General features: G+C 36.6%; 1 protein-coding gene across 1 annotated transcript in view; it reads right to left on the bottom strand.

The window, feature by feature from the left end:
* LOC118277207 (uncharacterized peptidase C1-like protein F26E4.3) overlaps positions 1–22,439 on the bottom strand; it is a 72,480-nt gene that overhangs the window by 2,457 nt on the left and 47,584 nt on the right. The window contains exons 4-8 of the mRNA XM_050696549.1: positions 9,166–9,338; positions 5,331–5,511; positions 2,873–3,007; positions 2,150–2,346; positions 547–686 (exon numbers count right to left, since the gene is read on the bottom strand). Coding sequence (XP_050552506.1) covers positions 547–686; positions 2,150–2,346; positions 2,873–3,007; positions 5,331–5,511; positions 9,166–9,338 — 826 coding nt within the window. The remainder of the gene's footprint in view (positions 1–546; positions 687–2,149; positions 2,347–2,872; positions 3,008–5,330; positions 5,512–9,165; positions 9,339–22,439) is intronic.

Below are 22,439 nucleotides of genomic sequence, written 5' to 3'. Positions count from 1 at the left end.
CTTTGTTTTATTGCCATACTTAGTACCTACGTAGATAGATTGCATGCGTTGTCAATATTGAAGAATTACCTATTTCCCTACAATTAAATAAGGTACTTCCCCTAATAATCATAGAGTCGACTTTAGAGATAACACCTAATATATAGTTAATCTATTTATGAATAAGTAAATACTTATTATTAAAGCTTATCTATTATCAGATAACAATTACTCATTTATATTAAAATTTCAAACAAAAATAGCCCTTATTAACAATCAATTAAATTTTATATAGGTAAACGTACCTAGTATTTGGCTTATTACTCATATAAATTCATAATTTCAAGCAAAACTAGCTCTTATTTACAATTAATTAAAGTTTATATTAACATACCCACTATTTGCCCTGTTACTAATACATCCATAACTTCAAACAAAAATAGCTCTTATTCCCAATTTATTAAAGTGTATATTTACATACCCAATATTACCCTGTTACTAATACATCCATAACTTCAAACAAAAACACCCCTTATTCACAATAAATTAAGGTTTATATTTCCATACCCAGTATTTGTCCTGGTTGTCCTCGCCCCAGCCGACGATCCTGACGCTGTGCAGTCCCTTCAGCTCATTGTTACCGAAGCGAGAGCGGCGGTACACACCGTCTTGGTAATGGAAGAAGTCTTGGTAGACCGTCATGACAGCTGGAACAAGAGAAATTGAATTCTAGCTTAGAAATATGAGGGTTGATTTTTTGTTTTTGATTGCTAGTCTCAAGTAGTAGGTAAGGACCAAGGAGGTCGATATCAATAGTGTTGGATGTACATACCTACTTGTCTATCTAAAAATACCTGTGATTTTGCTTATCTCCACTATACAAGGACCCGTTTATAATATTTGTGTAGATCAACGGTTCCCAAAGTTGTCTAGACTACGACCTCTCTAAATTAGGTTCCTAAACTCAGCATCCTTCTTCACGGATAAACCGTTACAAATATGAAAAATAAAATACAAAACGATCTTTCTACAGACAAGATTTAAATTTAGATTTCAGCCATGATCGTCCCACTGCAGGCCAAACGCCTCCCTACCCTCCTTCCACTCCTCTCTTTTTAATGCTTTTTGCGGCCAATCCTTGTCATAGATGTCGAATTCGTCCCGCCATCTCCTTTTGGGCCTGCCGCGACGTCTGTGGACGCTGAGCGGGCTCCACTCAGTAGTGAGTTTTGCCCACCGCTCGTCCGACATGCGGCAGATGTGACCAGCCTAGTTCCATTTCAAGCTGGCGATCCAAATCCATGATTTCTACAGACAAGGCCCATTAAACATTCGCTTACGAGCCACCAATGGGGCCCTACACATAGTTTGAGAAACCCTGGTATACATAGTAGGTTAGACCAAGGTTAGATAAAAATAGGTAACCTACTTGGGATTGAATGATCGAATTTTTGTAAGGTTATCTAATGCTAATCTACTGACATTGGGTGTTTTACCACAATGAATGACTGTATTTTTAGGAAGTTATCATAATATTTTAGTCATCCGAGTTATTTAGTATCTTGGGATTTGGGAGAGTCATGCTTCGGCACGAATGGGCCAGCTCGACCGGAGTGATGCCACGGCCTCACAGAAAACCGACGTAAAACAAGACATTCGTTGTGGGAGTAAGGTTACCGGAGACCCGATTACCCTCCATCCCAATCTTAAAAACCCCGATTCCCCAACAGCCCTTAAATTCCAAACCCCTAAAAGTCGACAACGCATTTGTAACTCCTCTAGTGTTTCGGTAGTCTTTAGGCGGCAATGATTGCTTACCATCAGGTGAGGCTCGTTTACTGGCCTATAGGTACCACACAAAATTAAATGAGGATCCATGATAGCACCAAATATTAATTTGTACTAGTACTTGTGAACCGTCAACTCAACACCTAACTTCACCAACAGACAGATAGACAACTAAACTTCACCTGCCAAAAGAACGTCCTTCAAAGAACCAATATCTGTGTTTCCTGATGGGTATAACCTAGGTGTCTTCAAAGCCCGAGTGAATAGGTTGCTTATGGGCAGACGTGCTCCATCGTAGGCCGCAATCACCAAAATTTACGCATCATAGCGATAGCGGCCCATTTAACGCCGGCATAAAAAATATCAACAAAATATCACCAACCTTGCACGGGTCCAGACTGCATGATGTCGAACATGATGTCGTTTTCCTTCACCAGCCTGCCGGGGGGTCCGACCTTGTATCTGGAAGTACGCTGCGGGATGACGGGCACGCAACGGTCGGTAAGGAGGTTGCCACGCTTCCTGAACGGGCATTCAGTGAACTTGGCTTTGTAGGGGAAGCAGTCTTCGTCGACCAGGCTGGAGGAGAAAAATGGTGGTTAAATAGGTACCTACTATTGGTATTTGGAGTGATTTGTGGTGTTAAACAAGATACCTATTATAAGTCTTCTAATTAATAAACATCAATGGTTAAGTATTTTAAACGTATATCTTTAAGAACTAGCAAAATCCATATAAAGGTAAAAACGTTGAATATTAAAAAATAATAAACAATATATGAAAAGAAGGGAACAAATCTCATGATTCTGTATTTTAAAGGACACATAACAACTTCTGGATGTGGAATAATCATTATCCCTTTTGGGAACCCTAGTCTTCCGTTTCTTTCTCTTCTTTCGCTTCCTATCTTACAAATATAACGGATTTATTTGTAACGGGGGAAAATCATCCAATGACTTTTCCTGCCTTGGGTGAGGCGAGAGTTAAGACTTTTACTGACTAAAAACCACCCCGTTCCTACTCCTGCTTTTCGATCCGGAGCCCTGGTAAACCCGCTAAGGGTCCGCAGCTCCGGAGAATGTAAAGTATAGCTTCTAATTCTTACCCATGGTTCTTGGCGAAGATCCAGGCGGTGTCAATGTTACCACCGCGGCATCCTTGCTGCTGCTTCCTGTTGCACGACAGCAGAGTTTGAGGACTCAGGATCACTTTCTCAGCTCCATTCGATTGGATCGCAAATCTGTGCAAATTAAGAAGAGGCATGTTTAGTTTAGTATTGTTTAGTTTCACTTGATACTATCCTCAAATAAAACTTGACAAATAATGTGACTGACTAACTGCACGGTTGGCGCTGTGTCTGTGCAACCGGCTGCCGTTCAACGTGTAACGGATTTGATTCCCGCACGGATCAACTCTGTTAAGTGTCCACAAATTGTTGTTTCGGGTCTAGGTGTTATGTGTATTTGAACTTGTTTGATTGTAAACACATCCATGACACAGGAGAAAATCCTAGTGTGGGGCAAAGTTTTTTGAAAAGAAAAGTAAAAAGACATCAAATCTATGAATGAAAATGTGTGTGATTATTTTTTAACATTTTATTGTATAGAAAAATCAAATATATTTTTTTACATTTTATGGGTCTACGTTTGGCCGCTATCTCGCCTGATGGTAAGTGATGATGCGGCCTACTTTTCATTTTTGACTGAGCAAACTACCAAATTGTACCTAACTCCATTTAAGTACCTAATAAGCATGCTAATAAATCACCGTCCGAATAATAATGGATGACAAGAACTGAGATATTCACTTAGCAGTAAATCTCAAATCCATTTCAGAATCGTCACGATATCGTGATTCGTTTCGTGACCGAAAGTGTGAAGCGAGAAAGCACGAGTCTACTTTACCTTACGTAGTTTGTCTTCTATGTAAATACTGCTCAAATATAGTGTTACCTAAGTATCGTAATGTATTATGTATTACAATTTACAACTGTTCTTTTCATTGAAGCAAAGATACATTGGAGTTAAAAAAAGAGGATGTGTATTCCGAATTCCGTAAATTTTTGGATTTTTGTTAATAAAGGCAAGTAATCTGTTACTTAACAATGTAATTTCAATTTCCAAAATAATGACATCACTAATCATTCAAATACCTGATAAAAACATAAGTGTGGGAGAGCCATGCTTCGGCACGAATGGGCCGGCTCGACCGGAGTGATACCACGGCCTCACAGAAAATCGACGTGAAATAACGCTTGCGTTGTGTTTCATTGTGTGAGTGAGGTTCAGGAGCCTCAATTACTCCCCGTCCCAGTCTTCCCAGTCCTCGATTTCCTAACAACGCCTCTGGTGTTTCGGGAAAGATCCATGGGCAGCGGCGATTGCTTACCATCAGGCGATCCGTCTGCTAGTTTACCGGTTTATACCATAAAAAAATAACTTAAAAACTTGAAATAATCCTTTTTCTCTAATCTCCCTTAGAGATCTAATCAGTAGTATAAGCATTTGTTTTCATAACTTTACGCCAGACTTTAACTCACCACCAAAAAACAACAAACAACTTCAACAATACAATCCCATGTAACTGAGTATCCGACTCCAAAAATAGCCACAACGAAGGTGCAAAATAAAACACACACGCTCATATTTCCAAGTAGTAGAGTAAACCTTTTTGTTCTACCTGGCTTAGCTTCCCTCAAGTCGAGGGCTCTTGTTTATTTTTAGCCTCGTCTCAGCTCCACGACATGACTTATGAGAACAGTGTATTGTTATGTTTATGTTACCGCCAAGCATTCCTTTAGTGGTTTGTTAGGAACTGGATGAAAAGAATCTCTTGAGATTCATTTCATTAGCGTTTGAAATGAATGAAGTCCTTAGTTACTTGAAAGGTCAAACGTCGCACGCATCGTCGCATTCCGTATGATATCGGTACGCATCGCATACGCATTCTAATGATGCGGTACGACGATGCGGATCAATACGCAGTTGTATGAGTTTCTATCTATACTTACAAGGCAAAATACAATCCGTTGCGATGCGTACGATGCGGGCTTGTGGACAAATATGCGAGGCTATTTCTGTAACTGTCAATTTGAATTTTCGAAGTGAGCTCGATTACATTCGCCCGTCATTGGTGGAGATTATTCTCACAACCAATGATATGAGGGATCGCAGTCGAGTTCACTTCAATCTTTTGAATTGAAAGTTACAGAATAGCCTATATTTTGGATAATGTTTTTATTTGGGACCATACATTAACAACTTCTTTGACATTGACAGTCCACTACTAAACTGAGGGTCTTCTCTTCATAAGATCATGGGTGTATGTGTTTATTGTTTGGATTGAAAACCACAGTTTATCAAGTATAATAGACAGTACTATTGGCTGCTCTCTGTCTATGTGTAATTCCTAGATTACTACTAGATGTTTTTCTATGGTACCTATAAACCGGTAAACGACCAGACCGATGACCTAATGGTAAGCAATCGCTGCCGCATATGATCACCCGAAACACCAGTTACAAGTGCGCGACTTCTTTATGTATATTGAAGGCAAAAACTTACCTATCAGAAACAATAGTAGCTAGCGACACGGCCCAATCAGATCCACACCAGCCCTGGTCTACCACAGGGGAGATGTAGTTCTTCCAGTGCTGCCTAGCGTCGAACTGTGGGGGGTAGGGAATGTCCTTGTCGTAGATGATGGGGCCCAGGCGGGCGGTCTCGCGGCTCAGCGGTAGGGTTCCTGCAAATATATGGAGATTTAGCTCCTATTGTTTGAGGCAGGAAAGATTGAAAACATGCTTTGGTATAGGATATAGCAAATTACTTTTTATTCCTAGATGAAAATAAAATTGTTCACATTAAAAGTAGGCAGTATTATGAGTTGATTTTAAAAATATTACCAACAGGACTAGATTTCGACTACATAAACCTATACCTATACTTTAAATAAAAAAACAAGCATATTGCACGACACCTAGGATTTTCAACTGTGTCTAGGGACTCTAGGGTGCGTTGAACAGCCTCAAGACTAAGTCAAATCATTTATTCCAATTAACCCATAAATAAGTAAGTACTTTTGAAATGTCAACAAATAAAGAAATATAGTAACCTAACCAAATAAGGCCTATGCCCCAATAAGGCCTATTTTGTTTCCCTCTTCCCGTCAAATGGTCGCCAAAGTTTGTAGAAGTGTGCATCGCACATTACTTAACTAAGAGCACGAGCAAGCAACCCGTCCGCGATTATGTTGGATCCTACAGTCAAAAAATCACGACGTAACTAGCAAATTAAGTTTTTAAAAATTCGATTAGCGTAATCTGTTAGTATTTTTATAATCAGTACTACGACGTGCCGTGTTTTGTCACAATTATACATTTAGCCATCTCCTCACATTAGTGAAATAGCTATAATATCGGTGTATTTCATATTTTGTTTTGTTTACCTATGTGCATGCCCTAATAAAGCCTACAAAAGAAACGTGTAGGCCTTTGTTCACGGCATAGTTGTTTTTCAGTAATTGTCATAGAAAACGGATCACCAGCTTTGTCAAAAAGAAAGCCAATTTATTTTGCAAAAGATGGAAAACGCTGTTAAAATGGTAGAAAGGGGTAAACGGTGGTGAATGAAACAGAAAAGGGGTGAATGGATATCGGGAAGATTCTTCATAGTATCTATTTTGAATTTTGATGCAAATGTTTTACCCGGTAGGCTGAATGCAGCCAGAGCTATAACTTCCAAAGAAGTACGCATCCTAATGAGTGGTTTCCACTATATGTAAAGCCAGGCTGTCGTAAATTGGCTACAGAACAAGAAGTTTTCTCATTCGATTGACTGATGCGGGGTACCGATGACTCAGAGATGTTACATGGGTTTACATGATGAGAAACTCGTTTAGCCTGATGTATAATGACCAAAATTAATTAATAAAATCTTTACATATTATAAGCATTGAATAGTTTTAGTAATAATTAAGAAGTTGAATACTTACTAGTTTTTATTGAGGCCTTAGTAAGACATAGGTTCCCTAAGGCCAAAGTGCACTTTATTATTTGTGTTTACAAAATTGTAATTTTTGTTTCAAAGCCACGATTCCATTATTACAAAGTTTAAAAATAAATATAAGATTTTGAAATTATCCGCCCATTGTCATTTTAACTTTCCTACGGGCTAGGCGAGTAAAATCTTTTAAAAATAAAGTAGGCCTTATTTGGTTAGGTTACCTTAAATAATAGTCTGTTAGTATGTCCGTCAGTGAAGCTCTTACTCGTTCTAAAAGAAGAACGAGCAAGAAACTCCATACAACTAGTCTAGATCTACTTAGTCTTAAAAACGATCTAACTAGATCAAATTAAGTACCTATTAACAAACTATATTCTAATCTGAATTTCTAAGAAAGTTTACTAAGAACTGTGCACAATACAAGCCTCGGGCGATACCATTACGGATCGTATTTATTTCTCTGTGCATGCGACATTACTTTCCCCTTTGTTCAGTCCAGGCTGAATACTTGTCTAGATCGTTCTACTTTCATTTTACTTTTGTCAAAGAGTTTGATTTGAATTAGAATCTTTTGTCTGTGATGTTTTTGAGATCAAAAATCTTCGTTTGTATGTTTAGATTATTTCTAGGCTAGATCTTATGTGAACTTTTGATATGGAAATGTGTTTATTGCTGAATTAGATTTTCCAACAGAGATGTGCTATGTATAGGTACGCTGATGTAATAGCTAAGCTGTGAAACTATGCGGCCGTTCCCACTGATACTTAGCTGTGTATGCTCGCGTATGCGATATATCAATAGAAGTTAGCCATTAAGCACCATGTAACACGCACAATAGAACGCATCTTTCCATGTAAAAAACAACGCTCAGCTAAGCTATCACTAAATTTGAGCTCTTTTTTATGGAATAGTGGCAATCGAGTAGACTAGTCCCCTGATGGAAGCGATTAGGTCGTATGTAAGCGATGTTTCTGCCATAGACAAACATCAGAGGAGTCACGCTGCGTTGCCGGCCTTTTAAAAAGGAGTATACATACTCTTTTCTTAAAGGTTTGATAGTCGCATCGGTTAACCGCTGACGCGGCGACAGCATATTTAGAGTAGTAAGATCTAAAAGGTACTGGTCCCAATCAAACCCCTGCCACATTTCCAGACAAAACACTATATTACATGTCCTGGGATTAAACCCAAGAATTAATTACAAATGGTAGCAATAATTTCTGACCATTCTACCGTCGAGACAATGGTTTGTATTCTATTTCAGTGTGATCTCTAGTGTACAATAAAATATATTAGTTAATGTTCTATTAGCGTCAATTGTGGCTTGTGATCGCGGGTAGCAACATCGTATCATATATTTAGAGTTATTGTAGATACGTGGTAGAGGGTGTTGGAAAGTTTTAATTTTGATATTATATGGTATTCGGCTTTGGTTTGAAATGACGTAGTAATAATTGACTGCAAGGTTGGTGCGGTGACTAAGCAACCGCGCAAGAACGGGGGTTTGATTCCCGCACGGAGCAACTCGTCAAAATGTGATGTGTATGTGAACTTACTTACTGAAAAAGTATACTCTTTCTTTTCATTATATTGTGATTCTAATTACAGAGACAAGATTCCTTATGGCTAAACCATCACAGGTGGAGCCCAGTAGCTGCCGAAGCCGAAGCTACGGACTGCTTAGCAAGTTACCGGTACTCCGGTTAGAAAATTAGCAGGAGGGAAGGGTATGATTTATAGTCAGTAATAGTCTGACATTCGCTTTGTCGAAGGTGGGAGAAGTCATTGGATAATATTTCACTTAAAACAAATGTAACAAAAAATAACACGCTGTATATAACAAGTGACAATCTTTCCTAGCAACAATGCACTTCCATTAAAACAAATGACGGTAGTAAATAGTCAAATCATAATCGTAGCCTTCTGTGTGTTTTGCTGAGCTTTATTCAAGTTTATGCTCGTATAAATAAGGTTTAAACTCAAATGGCTCGATGGTTGGAAATGTTATGAGAAGTTTGGTGGATGTCGATCTCTTGTCTAAGTTAAATGGAGATTTTCAATTTTGATTGTAACATATCGATTGCTGAAGTTCGATTTTTTTGTTCTATAACTCTATCGCCTCACCCTAGGCGGAAGAAGTGTAGGTAGTGGTTGCGGGCGATTGGTTAATGAGCTTGCTATAATACGACGATGTGGGTCCGAATCTAGGTAAAATATTTTCGGTAGTGCGGACTGTCAACCAGTTACCGGGGCGTAGGCACAATTTTTAGTCAGCAAGAGTTGACCTTGTCCTCGCCCAAGGTATTCTACTTTCCGTACCTACGTCGCTGGCTAGTCGTTAGGAGATATCCTAGTCTAAATAACAGATTACTGGTATAATAAGTTCACAACTTACCAAGTTTATAAATCAGTCCATCCTTAAGCTTCTTGCCCTGGAACTGGCTGTAGTTGGCAGCTCTCCAGGAGAGGCCGGCTGCCCTCACGTTCCTCAGCACCTCGTCACTGATCATGCAAGGATCCTCGTCACACTTCCACTCGCTTCCACCGCTAGGGGCCACCGTGCATTCACTGTTGAAGAAATGGATAGGTTAGAAAATTCTTAAAAAAATATTGAAAGACTATAAAGAGACATTTTAAAAACCATTCAGTATCGTTTTTGCGAGTTTGCTTTGCGATAAACGAAAATGAAACGAGAGCGCGAAAAATTAAGGTAATCATTATAATTGTTTCATCGACTGTAGCCTTAAAAAAGTTATGTAGCTATGCTACGAAGATGTAATAGCAAAGCTGTGAAACTATGTGACCGTTTCCACTGCACGAGAAAGATGCGAAGCTCGCGTATGCGATGTATTGATAATAGAAAAGCATAGCACGCCTCTTTCCATAAAAAAAAAAAACATAATTTAGCTGACTCCGCTTCTACCAGTGCTATGCTATGTGTAACAATGAACATGATTGGTGAAAGCCAAACGCATCCACAGCAACGTAGCATAGCACAGCTCTGGTGGAAAAGTACCCTAAAGATCAGAAAACGTCTTAGCATGAAATCTCGACACCTATGAAGTAAACAAGTACCTAAGCATGAATAAATCAACTCAAGTTGTAACAATTCAGGGTCTCATAACAATACAAGTTCTATATTTAAAGTTATGTCATTCAATACTCAATAGGCAGTCGGTATGACGTCATAAGGTCACCAGTCAGGGACTGAGATCTAGATAGGGCTTTTGAAGAAGGTTTACTTTGGTATAATAGTTTATTTATAGCTTATTATTTTGGAGGGGAGAAAATCATCCAATGTGTTCTCCCGCCTTGGGCGAGGTAAGAGGGATTGTCAGACTCTTACTGACTAAAAACCACCCTGTTCCTACTCCTGCTTTTTGAGCCGGAGCCCCGGTAACCCGCTACGCAGCTCCGGGTCGGATTTTTAGTCTATAGGTTTCGTTAGAAAGTTTGCTATGTCGCTTTAAATACTATACAGTTTCAGATAAGTTGTCTGTGGTGCGCTTTCATGTGTGAAATATAGAGGCTTATTATTTTATGGTCTAAGCCGGTAAACGAGCTGACGGATCACCTGATGGTAAGCAATCACCGCCGCTCATGGACACCCGAAACACCAAAGCCGTTACAAGTGCGTTGCCGGCCTTTTGGGGGTTAGGAATTTAAGGGTTGTTGGGGAATCGGGGATTAGGAAGGGGGGTAAATGGGCCTATAACCTAACTCACACAACGAAACACAACGCAAGCGTTGTTTCACGTCGGTTTTCTGTGAGGCCTTGGTATAACTCCGGTCCAGCCGACGCATTCGTGTCGAAGCATGGCTCTCCCACACTTAATAAAAGTAGTACAATGTTTGGAAGAGATATGTTTAACTGATTACACGTCAATTCATGCATTATAGCTACTTTATTAATCCGTAAGAGTATTACAGTTTATTGTCAGCTATAAATCAACCAACAAAACTACTACTTCAGTACCTATTCAGAATGCATAATGACATAATTTGGAAATCCCAACATCAAATCGATTCGATTCAACAAATAAATTTTATTCACGATCATTTTTCAACTCTTGCAACATAAAAACCAGAGACAATATCTGAAACTTCTGTTGAACATTAACTAGAGACGCGACACATCGAGGTCGATACTCGATAATGACATTGTTTATCGATTGTAGGCGTCTGTTTATCGATATCTCGGAGACTCTTCATATGGCGATAATTGAAGCAATGATCAATGATGGTCAATGGAAATTGTATTCAGTTACTCGTTGTTTCTATGTTTGTTTTAAACTAGTGAATTGTCTCGACTTTATATGCTGGACTTTACAAGATAATTTTTAAATTTTTTTCTTTTAATAACACTTTCGTCCCACTTTGAAGGACCTAACTAGAAATTATGGAGGTATCGTCAGAATTGGTGCAGTTGTTAGAGAGGTATTGCGCGTACATGCATTTTAGTTATTCATTTTTATCCTAATGGTCTAAAATACTTATATATACTTATACTTATATTTATAAAAATCAATTGTTGTTCGTTAGTCCCGCTTAAACTCAGCTAATTTTAGTCTTGAATTATTTGGCAAATTTTGGACTTGAACTATTTGTAGTTTGCCGGGTCAGCTAGTGAGTAAAATAAATATTGCTCGTGACATTTTATTTTCATAAGAATTGTGTATTTTTCCGGGATAAGTAATACCTCATTATCTTCTCCATATCAAAACTGAAAAAATCCGTTCAGCAATTTGGGCTTTATTAAATAACAAACATACCTACATCTTCAAGAGTCTTAACTGTCACATTAAAACTTTAATAGCAGTTAAAATAAAAAACAAATGACATTCCAAATTTAAAATGAAAGAACAACATTGTACTATTTTATCTTTATGTCAATCCTTGTTTGTGGTTAATATAAATGAATCGACGTTCTTGTTTCAAAAAATAGGCTCGCCTGTTTTTATGACGTCATTATTTATCTGTGGGGCACCCTTTTTGGGCGATACCATTTTCGGTTTGTGTGAGCTTTGATAATTTGTTACTTAGGTATATCTTCGTTTTTTTTATAAATATTTACTTTTAAGTCTAGACTTTAGACGGATTAGGTTTCAGGCTGCGTTTGTGTTTATCAGTTTTTTTAAAGCATCAAAAATTTAAAATATTTTGTATTTGTTCATAACAACAATAGATTGGTAATAGAATGGTTAAAAATATTACTCTACCGAGCAAGATCCACCAAGATCGACACCTAACTATTTTCGAGTTTCTTGATTTCTTGTTTTGATAGTTCTCTCAATTTTTCCACCTTGTTAGCTTTCAAGGATTCGCGCTTACTTCTAGTTTGCACAATAAACGGGTAAAACTTTTAATAAACCGGTAGACGAGCAGACGGATCACCTAATGGTAAACCCATGGACACCCGAAACACCAGAGGCGTTACAAGTGCATTGCTGGCCTTTTGGGGATTAGGTACTTAAAGGTTCTTATGATGCAACTAGCTAATTTAACTCCTAACTAGACTGCAAGGATAAAATGCCGACAAATACTAAAACAAATCCATCAGTGAATCCTTAAATTTTATAGCATATAAAATGTCAGTGTAATAATGTTTATAGCCAAGACAAAGCACATTGTTTTCCAAAACGAGTCGTTAGGACATAATGTTTATTTATAGTCAAGTCGTTAAATAGTTTATTGAAATATTTAGTAGCTATGTCATACTGATATTTTTTGATAGAATTATTTTCTATTACTTACTTCAACGCGGTTTCATCCGAACTGCTGGGCTCCTATTAGTCGTAGCGTGAAATTTTATAGCCTGTAGAGCCTAGAGCACCGGAGCTGCGGTTTTTTTTAGTTAATATGGTTTAATCACTACATAGTACAAAGCAAAGTCGCTTTCTCTGTCCCTATGTCCCTTTGTATGCTGAAATCTTTATAACCGATTTTGAAGCCTTTTTTTAATAGATGGAGTGATTCAAGAGGAAGTTTTATACGTATAATATATGCATAATATATTACTATTGCCCTCAAGCTGGGGCGGGTCTCTAGTTTAATATATTTACCAAAGAGCACATTGGGATAGTGCATTTATATGAAGTGGAACAACGTACTTAGAAAGAACTCTAAAGTGTCATTAAGATATCAAATCCATTAATACAATTTATCACTACCTATTTAGTTAATTAGTACGTAAGCATTAATCTTTAGCTACTTCAGAATGGCTTTGAGCAATCAAGAGTCACTTAGATATCGGCATTTTAGATCACACAGCGACTACGATATGAGTAGGTATAAGGTTTGTTCACATACTACACACGTTTAAAATTGACGTGACGTAACTAATGGTAATGTTTGGTGTGATGTAGAGGTCGTTTTTTGTGGAACAAGCCCATTAAAGCCTTCTCAAACTGCTGCAACTTCTGTAAGCCAGGATCTACACTAGATACAACCATGTTATCACGACCACCATTTTAGCAGTGAGAGCCAATACATTATTTCTACATATAAAACGTACCTAAACGTAACGTCACGCGATATTTCAAATCAATGTTATCAAAAGTATTTCTTTTCGTAAGAAAATAAAAAATACGTGTCTAATAGTTTAAAATAATCTACAAGACGGAAATAAAAATAAAAATTACTTATCTACCCTATTGGTATTTCAGAATTATACATGACGTGACATAATTATACAATGTAACCAAACATATTTCAATAACTAGCTTTTGCCCGCGACTTCGTTCGCGTGGAATAGTGACTTCCGGCAAATTTTTGGTTTTAACCACATAGTTCCCGATCTCGCGGAATCTCTTCAAAAATGAGATGTAGAAGATATTCCAGGGAACTCTTCAAAAATCAACATAATGAGCTCTGCGTTTGAATTTAATAGATGTATACTCACTTAGGGCATTGAAAAAAATAGTTTAAAAACGGACTTAAACTAAAGAAATATTATAATTTTTCCGAACTTAAGATGAAAATTAACTTAAAACTAAAGAAAGCTACGAATTACGAATTTATAACAATTAAAACCGGCCAAGTGCGAGTCGGACTCGCCCATGAAGGGTTCCGTAGCAGCAAGTAGATGACATAATATAAAAGTTGTAAAATAACTTGGTTTTACATAGTGTTTGTATGAACGACAAAGTTATATTTGCGGTTTTTGAAAATGTTTTATTTCTTAAAAACTAATAATGATATCTTGTTCAAACCAATTTTCCTTGTTAGTTTCTATTGAAATCTACAGCATATATATTTTTTTAGTTTTCTCACTCTCTTATTTTAAAAGTTAGAGCGGGGGGGACACTCATTTTTCCACTTTGGAAGCGTCTAACTTTCCAACGATTGATTTTTACGAAAAGTGGTTTTAGGAACCTTAATGTCTTTTTTAAAGAACTATCCATAGACACCCATCACGGATATGTTAGCTGAAAAAAAAATTTTTTTTTAATCAGTTCCATGTATGGAGTGCCCCCCTTTAATTTTTAAATTTATTCATTTTTATTCAAAATTCGAATAGCGGTTAACGATATACATCATCATACAAAGTTTCAACTATGTAGGCCCAACAGTTTCGGAAATAAATGGCTGTGACATACGGACGCATGGACAGACAGACAGACAGACAGACAGACATGACGAATCTATAAGGGTTCCGTTTTTTGCCATTTGGCTACGGAACCCTAAAAAAAGAAATTATATTACAACCTATTCTCTATGCTATAATAACCAAGCTTAAACTAAATAATTTAAAAGAAACGACTTAAATCTAATCTATCTAATTAATTAATAAATTAGACTTACAATTTTATTAAAAAAACTAACTACAGTAACTACTAATCAAACTAAACCTATGTTAAATAATTTAACCAGAAAACCAGGAAAACCCAACAAATAAACTTATTAATTGACAAATACAACGAAACCAATTTATTTAGAATAGGTATACGAAACAGCAGGACCACTACAGACAAATAATCATACGACTGATAATACACTTCTTTTACGATAGTACCGAAGCGCTCGGCCGATACCCAACTAAATTAATGTAACTATCCTATGTCCTTTCTAAGGTTCTAAACTATATCTGTACCAAATTTCAACCAAATCCGTCAAATAGTTGCGGAGATTAATGGTATAAGCATAGAATGTTCGACGTGATTCTTTAATTTGACATAACTTTTTTATTTATGAACCGATTGACATGAAACAAACACTAAATGTAAATTTAAGCATCCCACAATATATTCGTGAAAACCGCATCCAACTCGGATCAGCCGTTTCTGAGATTAGCGCGCACAGACGAACAGACAAACAGACAAACAGACAAACAGACAAACAGACAAACAGACAAACAGACAAAAAAAAAGTTAATTACGTTTTTGGGTTCGACATCGACATAACAATAACCCCGGCTATTTTTTTTATTTTTATTTTCGATGTACAGACAGCACTTTTCTACGATTTTATTATATGTATAGATAAATACTTAAAATACAACAGAAACCTGACATTCTTGTATCAAGGAAGCAATTTATGAAGTTGAGAATGTAACGTTAATTGATACACTGATGTAATACTTTTAATCTATCGCTTTAATGATATAGACAACAATATAACATAGCAGAATCATTAGATGTTGTTTGTTTATAATATAATGTAACTTTTGTTATTTTGAATTAAAATTGTAACCAAAGATGCACTTATGAAATATCTAGTTTTGACTAGATATTTCATAAGTTTCATAAGTTTTGACTCATGAATGACTCTGAATTGCTGAAAGCCAACATCCCTGTAATCAAATCCAAGACAAACCATTTCGCACCTAGATTTCACTTTACTGTAAATTAACGACCTATACTGTTAAGGGTGGCGAGCAAGGGTAGCTCGCCAGCCGACCAGAACCTGACGTGCAGTATAAGCACATAAATTGCGTCGGTTTCCGCGCGCGTCTAAAAGAGCCATCAGACTACCACAGCTGGGGCCCAATAAGGCTGATTCGGAGCTGCGGACTACCGACCGGGTACCGGGGCTCCAGCTCAAAAAGCAAGAGAAGGAACGGGGTGGTTTTTAGTCAGTAAGAGTCTGACACTCCCTCTCGCCTCGCCCAGGGCGAGAGAAGACGTTAGATGATTTTTCTCCCCTCAAAAAAGGCTTCTAGCTCATCAAACGTAATGATCTATAAATGACCGTGCAGCAACGCATTCCTTGCGTCCACTAATTGTTGTAATTCACTATTTAACCAACAATTAACTTCTCCAGTTCTGACATCATCCGTCTGAAGTTCTGACATCGGAACCTTGACACTCATTCGTTAGACACTGAGTTCTAAAAAAGATTTTGTTAATTGTATTGTTTAGTTAGACCTTCTTTTTGTTTGTGCCAATTAAAAATGGGCTAAGTCATTAATCAGAGTGTGTTGGATTGTTGTAACATAATAATTAATAACGTAGAAAGATTAGGTATAGCCATTTAGGTGCCTGTAATGTAAGTCAAAATTATTTATTTCACATAGACCAGGAAGGGGCACTTTTAGACGTCAAAGCCAATATTACAATATAAAAAAAACAAAATGTCCTGTAGTGAAGCTATTTGCTCGCTACAAAGTGTAGATTCCTATGGAAAAGAACGAGCAAGAAAGTTAAGTTGGCGCGGTGGCTAGGCATCCGGCTGCCACGCGACGTATAGCCGGTTCGATTCGCCGGTTCGCTATATGTGTTACAATATGTGTGATCCATAAATTGTTGTTGCGGGTCAAAAAAAAACTCGATAAATTAATATAATTCAAAACCACATCTTCAAATATATATAACAGCTATTATTCGTGTGTGGGTAGGTAAATGTTTAGGAAGCCATTTTTTACAAAGCACTAAACACTAGGTAATGCTAAATTCGAGTATGATGCGAGGCAACCATTCATTAATTATGTAGGTAAACGTTCCAAATGCTAATTTCCTCAAACATAATTTGTAAAAATGTCGGCTACCTCATTGCATGTTTAAGCTGGCTAGCTCACACAGGGATCCGTAGCTTTGTATATCGTTAGACAAACACCTAATTATAATTGCTAGACTGAAATTAAATAATACATTATATTTTAATACGCAATATCACACCTTCCCTTATCATTAGATACTTTTTCGAAACCTACCATAATGCTTCTATGCACCACTTTACGGTTGGCTGGAAGATAATGCAATTCGGTATTAATCAATGAATAGTAAAATATTTTTTTTTTCAAAACATTGCCCCTCCCTATAAGTTTTACTCCTGTGTCGTGGGTGCGTTTATAAACGTACTAGTTCACATACACATGACACCTAGAACCGAAACAACAATTTGTGGATCACACAAAGAGTTGCTCCGTGCGAGAAACCAGCCCGCTACACGTTGCGCGGCAGCAAGTAAAACAGACTTAAACCTTTTACTAAGGAACTCTAAAAGAATTAAGAATTAAATAAACGTGATATTCTCACGTCTTTTGTCCAAGATAATAAAATAAAGTGTGACAACAGTTTTTGAGAGCGTGTCGACAAAAACCTAGGTCACTGGCCGATGTCTAGCTCGAAGTCCAATCTAGATTCTAGATTGTTGCTTAGTGCTTATATTTTATAGGGTAGTGTCAGGTATATGAGAATCTTAGACATTAATTTACATTTTTCACACTATTTAATTGCATTTTTTTGATACTTGTGCTATTTCTGTCATTTTATAAATTAATATCTTTAGTATAGGTATTGATGCATCTGTTGAGTCTCCGTCATAGAATAGGGATGATGACGTGGTATGAAAATTAAAAATCTATTTAGTCCGTCAGTTAGGTAATAACAAAATATTAGACACGTATTTTGTCATACTTAGATAAACCGAATCAAAGTTTAGGAGTGGGAGCAAATACGTCATTTCTACGTATAAAACGTACCTAGAAGTGACGTCTCGCGATATTTTAAATTCGGTTTTATTCCAGAGACTTTCCTCTGTTTATCTCTAGATATTCTTATAAATTGAATTTGCTACTCGACCAAAACGAGGCAGACTACTATGATATTCATGTATTTGGTATAATTATATTATTATAAAATGTATATAGGTTTATATTATATATATTGTAGTATATTATATATATTGTATTATATTATATATATCTCATGATAGTATATAATTTGTCAATTGATTCTTTTTATCACTTTGTTGCACCGACCACATTCTCACTGCATCACCTAAAGGTTGGCTAGCAAGAATGCCTATGGCATTAAGCCCACCATTGTACGATAAGTTGCAAAAAGTTAAATAAATAAAATAAATAAAATAAAAAATAAAAATATAATTAATTTATGTTAATATAACAGTGTAAGGATAATTTACTGGTGTTCTCAGACATCTCATATATGACCCAAATATGTATTATACTAATTTGCATAATTTTATTGGATGCAGGTGTGATACTAATGCTTTCTTTGTTTTATTTTTAAACCAAAAACTAATTTAATTTATTATTTTAGAATAAGGTGTCAGAAAATTGATGTTGACGTGGCTCCTTTTAACCTTGACGAGGACTTAATGACTTATTAATATGCGGAGTTGTGGCGATTACAGTGTTCGGAAATATCTGAGAGGAAGCTCGTGAGAGACCACTGCATTAAGCTAAGCAGGTGCTTTTCTGTGCATTGATGTAATAGTTAAACTGTGTGACCGTTTCTACTGATTCTAAGCTAGCTAGCTAAGCTAACATATGTAATGAAGATGTGCCGCTGCAAAGTAGCTGTGCGAGGAATATGCGCAGCTCGAGTATGTGATGTATATTGATAGTAGAGAAACGTAGTCTATGGAAATAGACTATAGGGCGAAATTCATCCAATGACTTCTCCCGCCTTGGGTAAGGCAAGAAGGAGTGTCACACTCTTGGATTGGCTTGGATACTATGTACTAGATTGACTTCTCTTCAAAAACATTGTCAGTTTATTATGTAGGTACTGTTATCATCGCTCAATAGCGTCTAGACTAGTTCAACAATCCATGGCCGAATAAAGGACACTATGGAAGCTAATCATCACATTGTGCTGATATTACGTAGTTCTGTATGTACAGTAATAATAGGATGCACCTAACGTCAATATGCAATCAGTACATTGTGAAGTAATTTCCGGCATCTAATGGGTTTGTCTAATTCTGTACTAGATTGGCTATTTACTTATATGTATAGGTTTTTTAATGAATAATTATGTGTTGTTTACAGAGATATACATCACATTATAAATGTGAATCAAAACATTTCAGGAAAAAGAAAGCCAAGTTTCATCGGAATCGAACCGTTAATTTTCACGTGATGTCTGAACATACCGACAGACAGACAGTCAGACAGACAAAAACATTTTTAATCACATATTTGGGTTTGGTATCGATCCAGTAACGGGGGTGTGCTATTTATTTTTTCAATATTTTCAATGTACAGAATTGACCCTTCTACAGATTTATTATATGCATGACTGTATAGATTCTGAATTCTCATTTGTATGCAGTTTTCATCAGAGGATGAAGTAATTTAAGGAAAATTGAAAATTCTGAATTAAGTATCTTAAACCTTTTTAAGTAAGTTTTATTTAAACTCTTTTGTATGCGGTTTTCATCAGTGGATGAAGTAATTTAAGGAAAATCTAAATATAATCTATACATATAATAAAATCGTAGAAAAGTGCTGTCTGTACATTGAAAATAAAAATAAAAAAAATAGCAGGGGTTATTGTTATGTCGATGTCGAACCCAAAAATGTAATTAACTTTTTTTTTGTCTGTTTGTCTGTTTGTCTGTTTGTCTGTTCGTCTGTGCGCGCTAATCTCAGAAACGGCTGATCCGAGTTGGATGCGGTTTTCACGAATATATTGTGGGATACTTAAATTTACATTTAGTGTTTGTTTCATGTCAATCGGTTCATAAATAAAAAAGTTATGTCAAATTAAAGAATCACGTCGAACATTCTATGCTACCATTCTATTATACCATTAATCTCCGCAACTATTTGACGGATTTGGTTGAAATTTGGTACAGATATAGTTTAGAACCTTAGAAAGGACATAGATATATTTTTATTTCAAAAATCAAAAAATAAAAATAAGAAATAAATTATTTATAAATAATTCTATGTCGATCGTTACACGACTTCGGTTCATGTTATTGTTTTAATTTATCGAAAAAAAGTAAATAAATAGTAAAAAGGTATGAAAAAAATAATATCAATATAATAAAACATTTAGTACAAAGAAAATGCTCTAACGGAGTATACTGGGTGTAAGGAAAACGCTCTCGAAGCCAAAAGACTTTTGCTTTATTATACGAACACAGTTTAATAACAATAACCATTCACCAAATGGTTAATGTATTAGTGATTTAGTATTTTTCAAAACCGCAATGTACAGCGTACAGAATTTAAGGTAAACGACATCGCACGCGCGCGCAATTTTCATACCTACCGTACCGCACGATCCAGCGGCGCGGCGGGCGGTACGGTGAAACACGCGCCTATTCATCCAATACGTCGGTATAGGTTGAAGCGTATTGTTTACTGTAAAACACTTACCTAGCTAAATTCTTTGCGATCGAACAAGGTGGGGCTCGAATTGTGCCCCATTCATCTCGATGCAGAGGCGGGCTCGGCGATATGTTTCCGCATGAAGACGGGGCATCAAAGTTGGGTCTTCATTAGAATGCTCATTTTGCCGCATTTCATCCGCACTAGAACACTCGCGGTCGAACACTCTTTCCTTAACGTACCCCCACAAAAAAAGTCTAAGGGGGTTAGATCGGGCGAACGGGGTGGCCAAGCTTGTGGCCCTAGCCTGCCGATCCACCGGTCTTCCAACATCACCGAGAGACGCTCACGGACACTTCTCACTACGTGCGGCGGGGCACCATCAACATGTTGCCGTATTCACGAGCACTGTACATTGTTGTGGCATTGATAAACAACACGAACACAAACTTAACAACACGAACACAAACTTAACAATAACTAACAAGAAACTTAACAATTAACTAACAATAACAACAAAACTGTAATTTTAATCTAAAAACGTAACCAGAACAAAATTAGGCGCGTCTACGTAATTCGCAAGGGAATACTGACTTAAAAACTGTTGCACGGTTGCACAAGTACCAACAGTGTTGCCAGTTTATTTTTATGTAAATAATACTTAGACGAAATAAAAAAACAAAAAATACCTTGTTGCGAGGTCTTGATTTTTACCCCATGACCTACTACTGATGAACTTGAGAAATCTTAATAGTTACTTGATTCATAAGAGTTTTTGCACACTTAAGAAATAAAGAAGAAACAAATGCAAATTTTAATACAAAAATTCAAATAAAAGTGGCAACATTGCTCGAACTTCCCCGAAAAGATCTACCCGGTGGCGGCGCGGTGTCGGCGCCATCTTCTTGTTCAAAGATCAATAATAAATTGCAGACACTCCTCTTGCTTCCTTTGTCTGCTACTGTTTTATTCGTGGTTAATTACGTTTCTCAGTTATTTTACCTTTAATAAATTAATTAATAGAGAATCAAACTAAATGCATGAACGTTTGAAGGCTTCTTAGTGGTGAAGCAAAACGGACTAAATTAATACCTACTATCGCTACCTAACGGTACTTGACGTTAGGGATAAAACTATCTCAGTGTCACTTATACGGCATGTTGGTATGTTACTTAAAGTAAGCAAAATCGTTCGTTTAGAAAGATGATTTAATAATTACATAATAATTAAATGATTGAATGATGATTAAATAATAAATCAGAATAGTGAAGTTAAAAAAGCATAAAAACAAAAAACTAACTTACGTAAAATAATAAAATAAAATGTTAGCAGTGTAGGCATAATGCATGTTTAATCATTATTGTCACCTCTGTTTTATTTTAGGCGCGTCGGCTTGGCGCTTGACGTTTGCGTATGTAGTAGTGTAGGGCTCGCCCACGCACACATAGTCTGTACCGCTGTGCCTACTACGTGCAACAAAGTATTGCGCGGTCGAGTTAGTTGACCCGTGGTTTCACAGCTGATTGAATTAATTTACATTGCGTTTTGAAAAATAATTACTGAATATGGTTTTTTTTATTGCGATTCTATTTCTTTGTATGTATCAAAGGCTAGTGACCTAAAAAAAACCGAAAAAAAAAGTGTAAAAAATTGGTTTTTTTTCGCGTTTTTTTGGTGCCTTCGTATCAGTAATCACCAGCACTATCGCCTGTTTTTGTTTTCGGAAGCGTTTCCCTTACACCCGATATATAATTCTATGTCGATCGTTACACGACTTCGGTTCATGTTATTGTTTTAATTCATCGAAAAAAAGTAAATAAATAGTAAAAAGGTATGAAAAAAATAATATCAATATAATTAAACTTTTAGTACAAAGAAAATGCCCGAACGGAGTATAAATAAATAATCCAAGTTGTCTTTATCCTCGATAGATGGCGTTGGGATCGAAATAGATCGCGCTATGGTTTCGTTACATTCATTTGGTTGGGTATCGGCCGAGCGCTTCGGTACTATCGTAGAAAAAGTGTATTATCAGTCGTATGATTATTTGTCTGTAGTGGTCCTGCTGTTTCGTATATTCTAAATTGGTTTCGTTGTATTTGTCAATTAATAAGTTTATTTGTTGGGTTTTCCTGGTTTTTTGG

This window comes from Spodoptera frugiperda, chromosome 10 (genome assembly GCF_023101765.2).
Source record: "Spodoptera frugiperda isolate SF20-4 chromosome 10, AGI-APGP_CSIRO_Sfru_2.0, whole genome shotgun sequence".
Classification (NCBI taxonomy): Eukaryota; Metazoa; Arthropoda; class Insecta; order Lepidoptera; family Noctuidae; genus Spodoptera; species Spodoptera frugiperda.
This window is presented reverse-complemented; position numbering and strand designations above follow the sequence as displayed.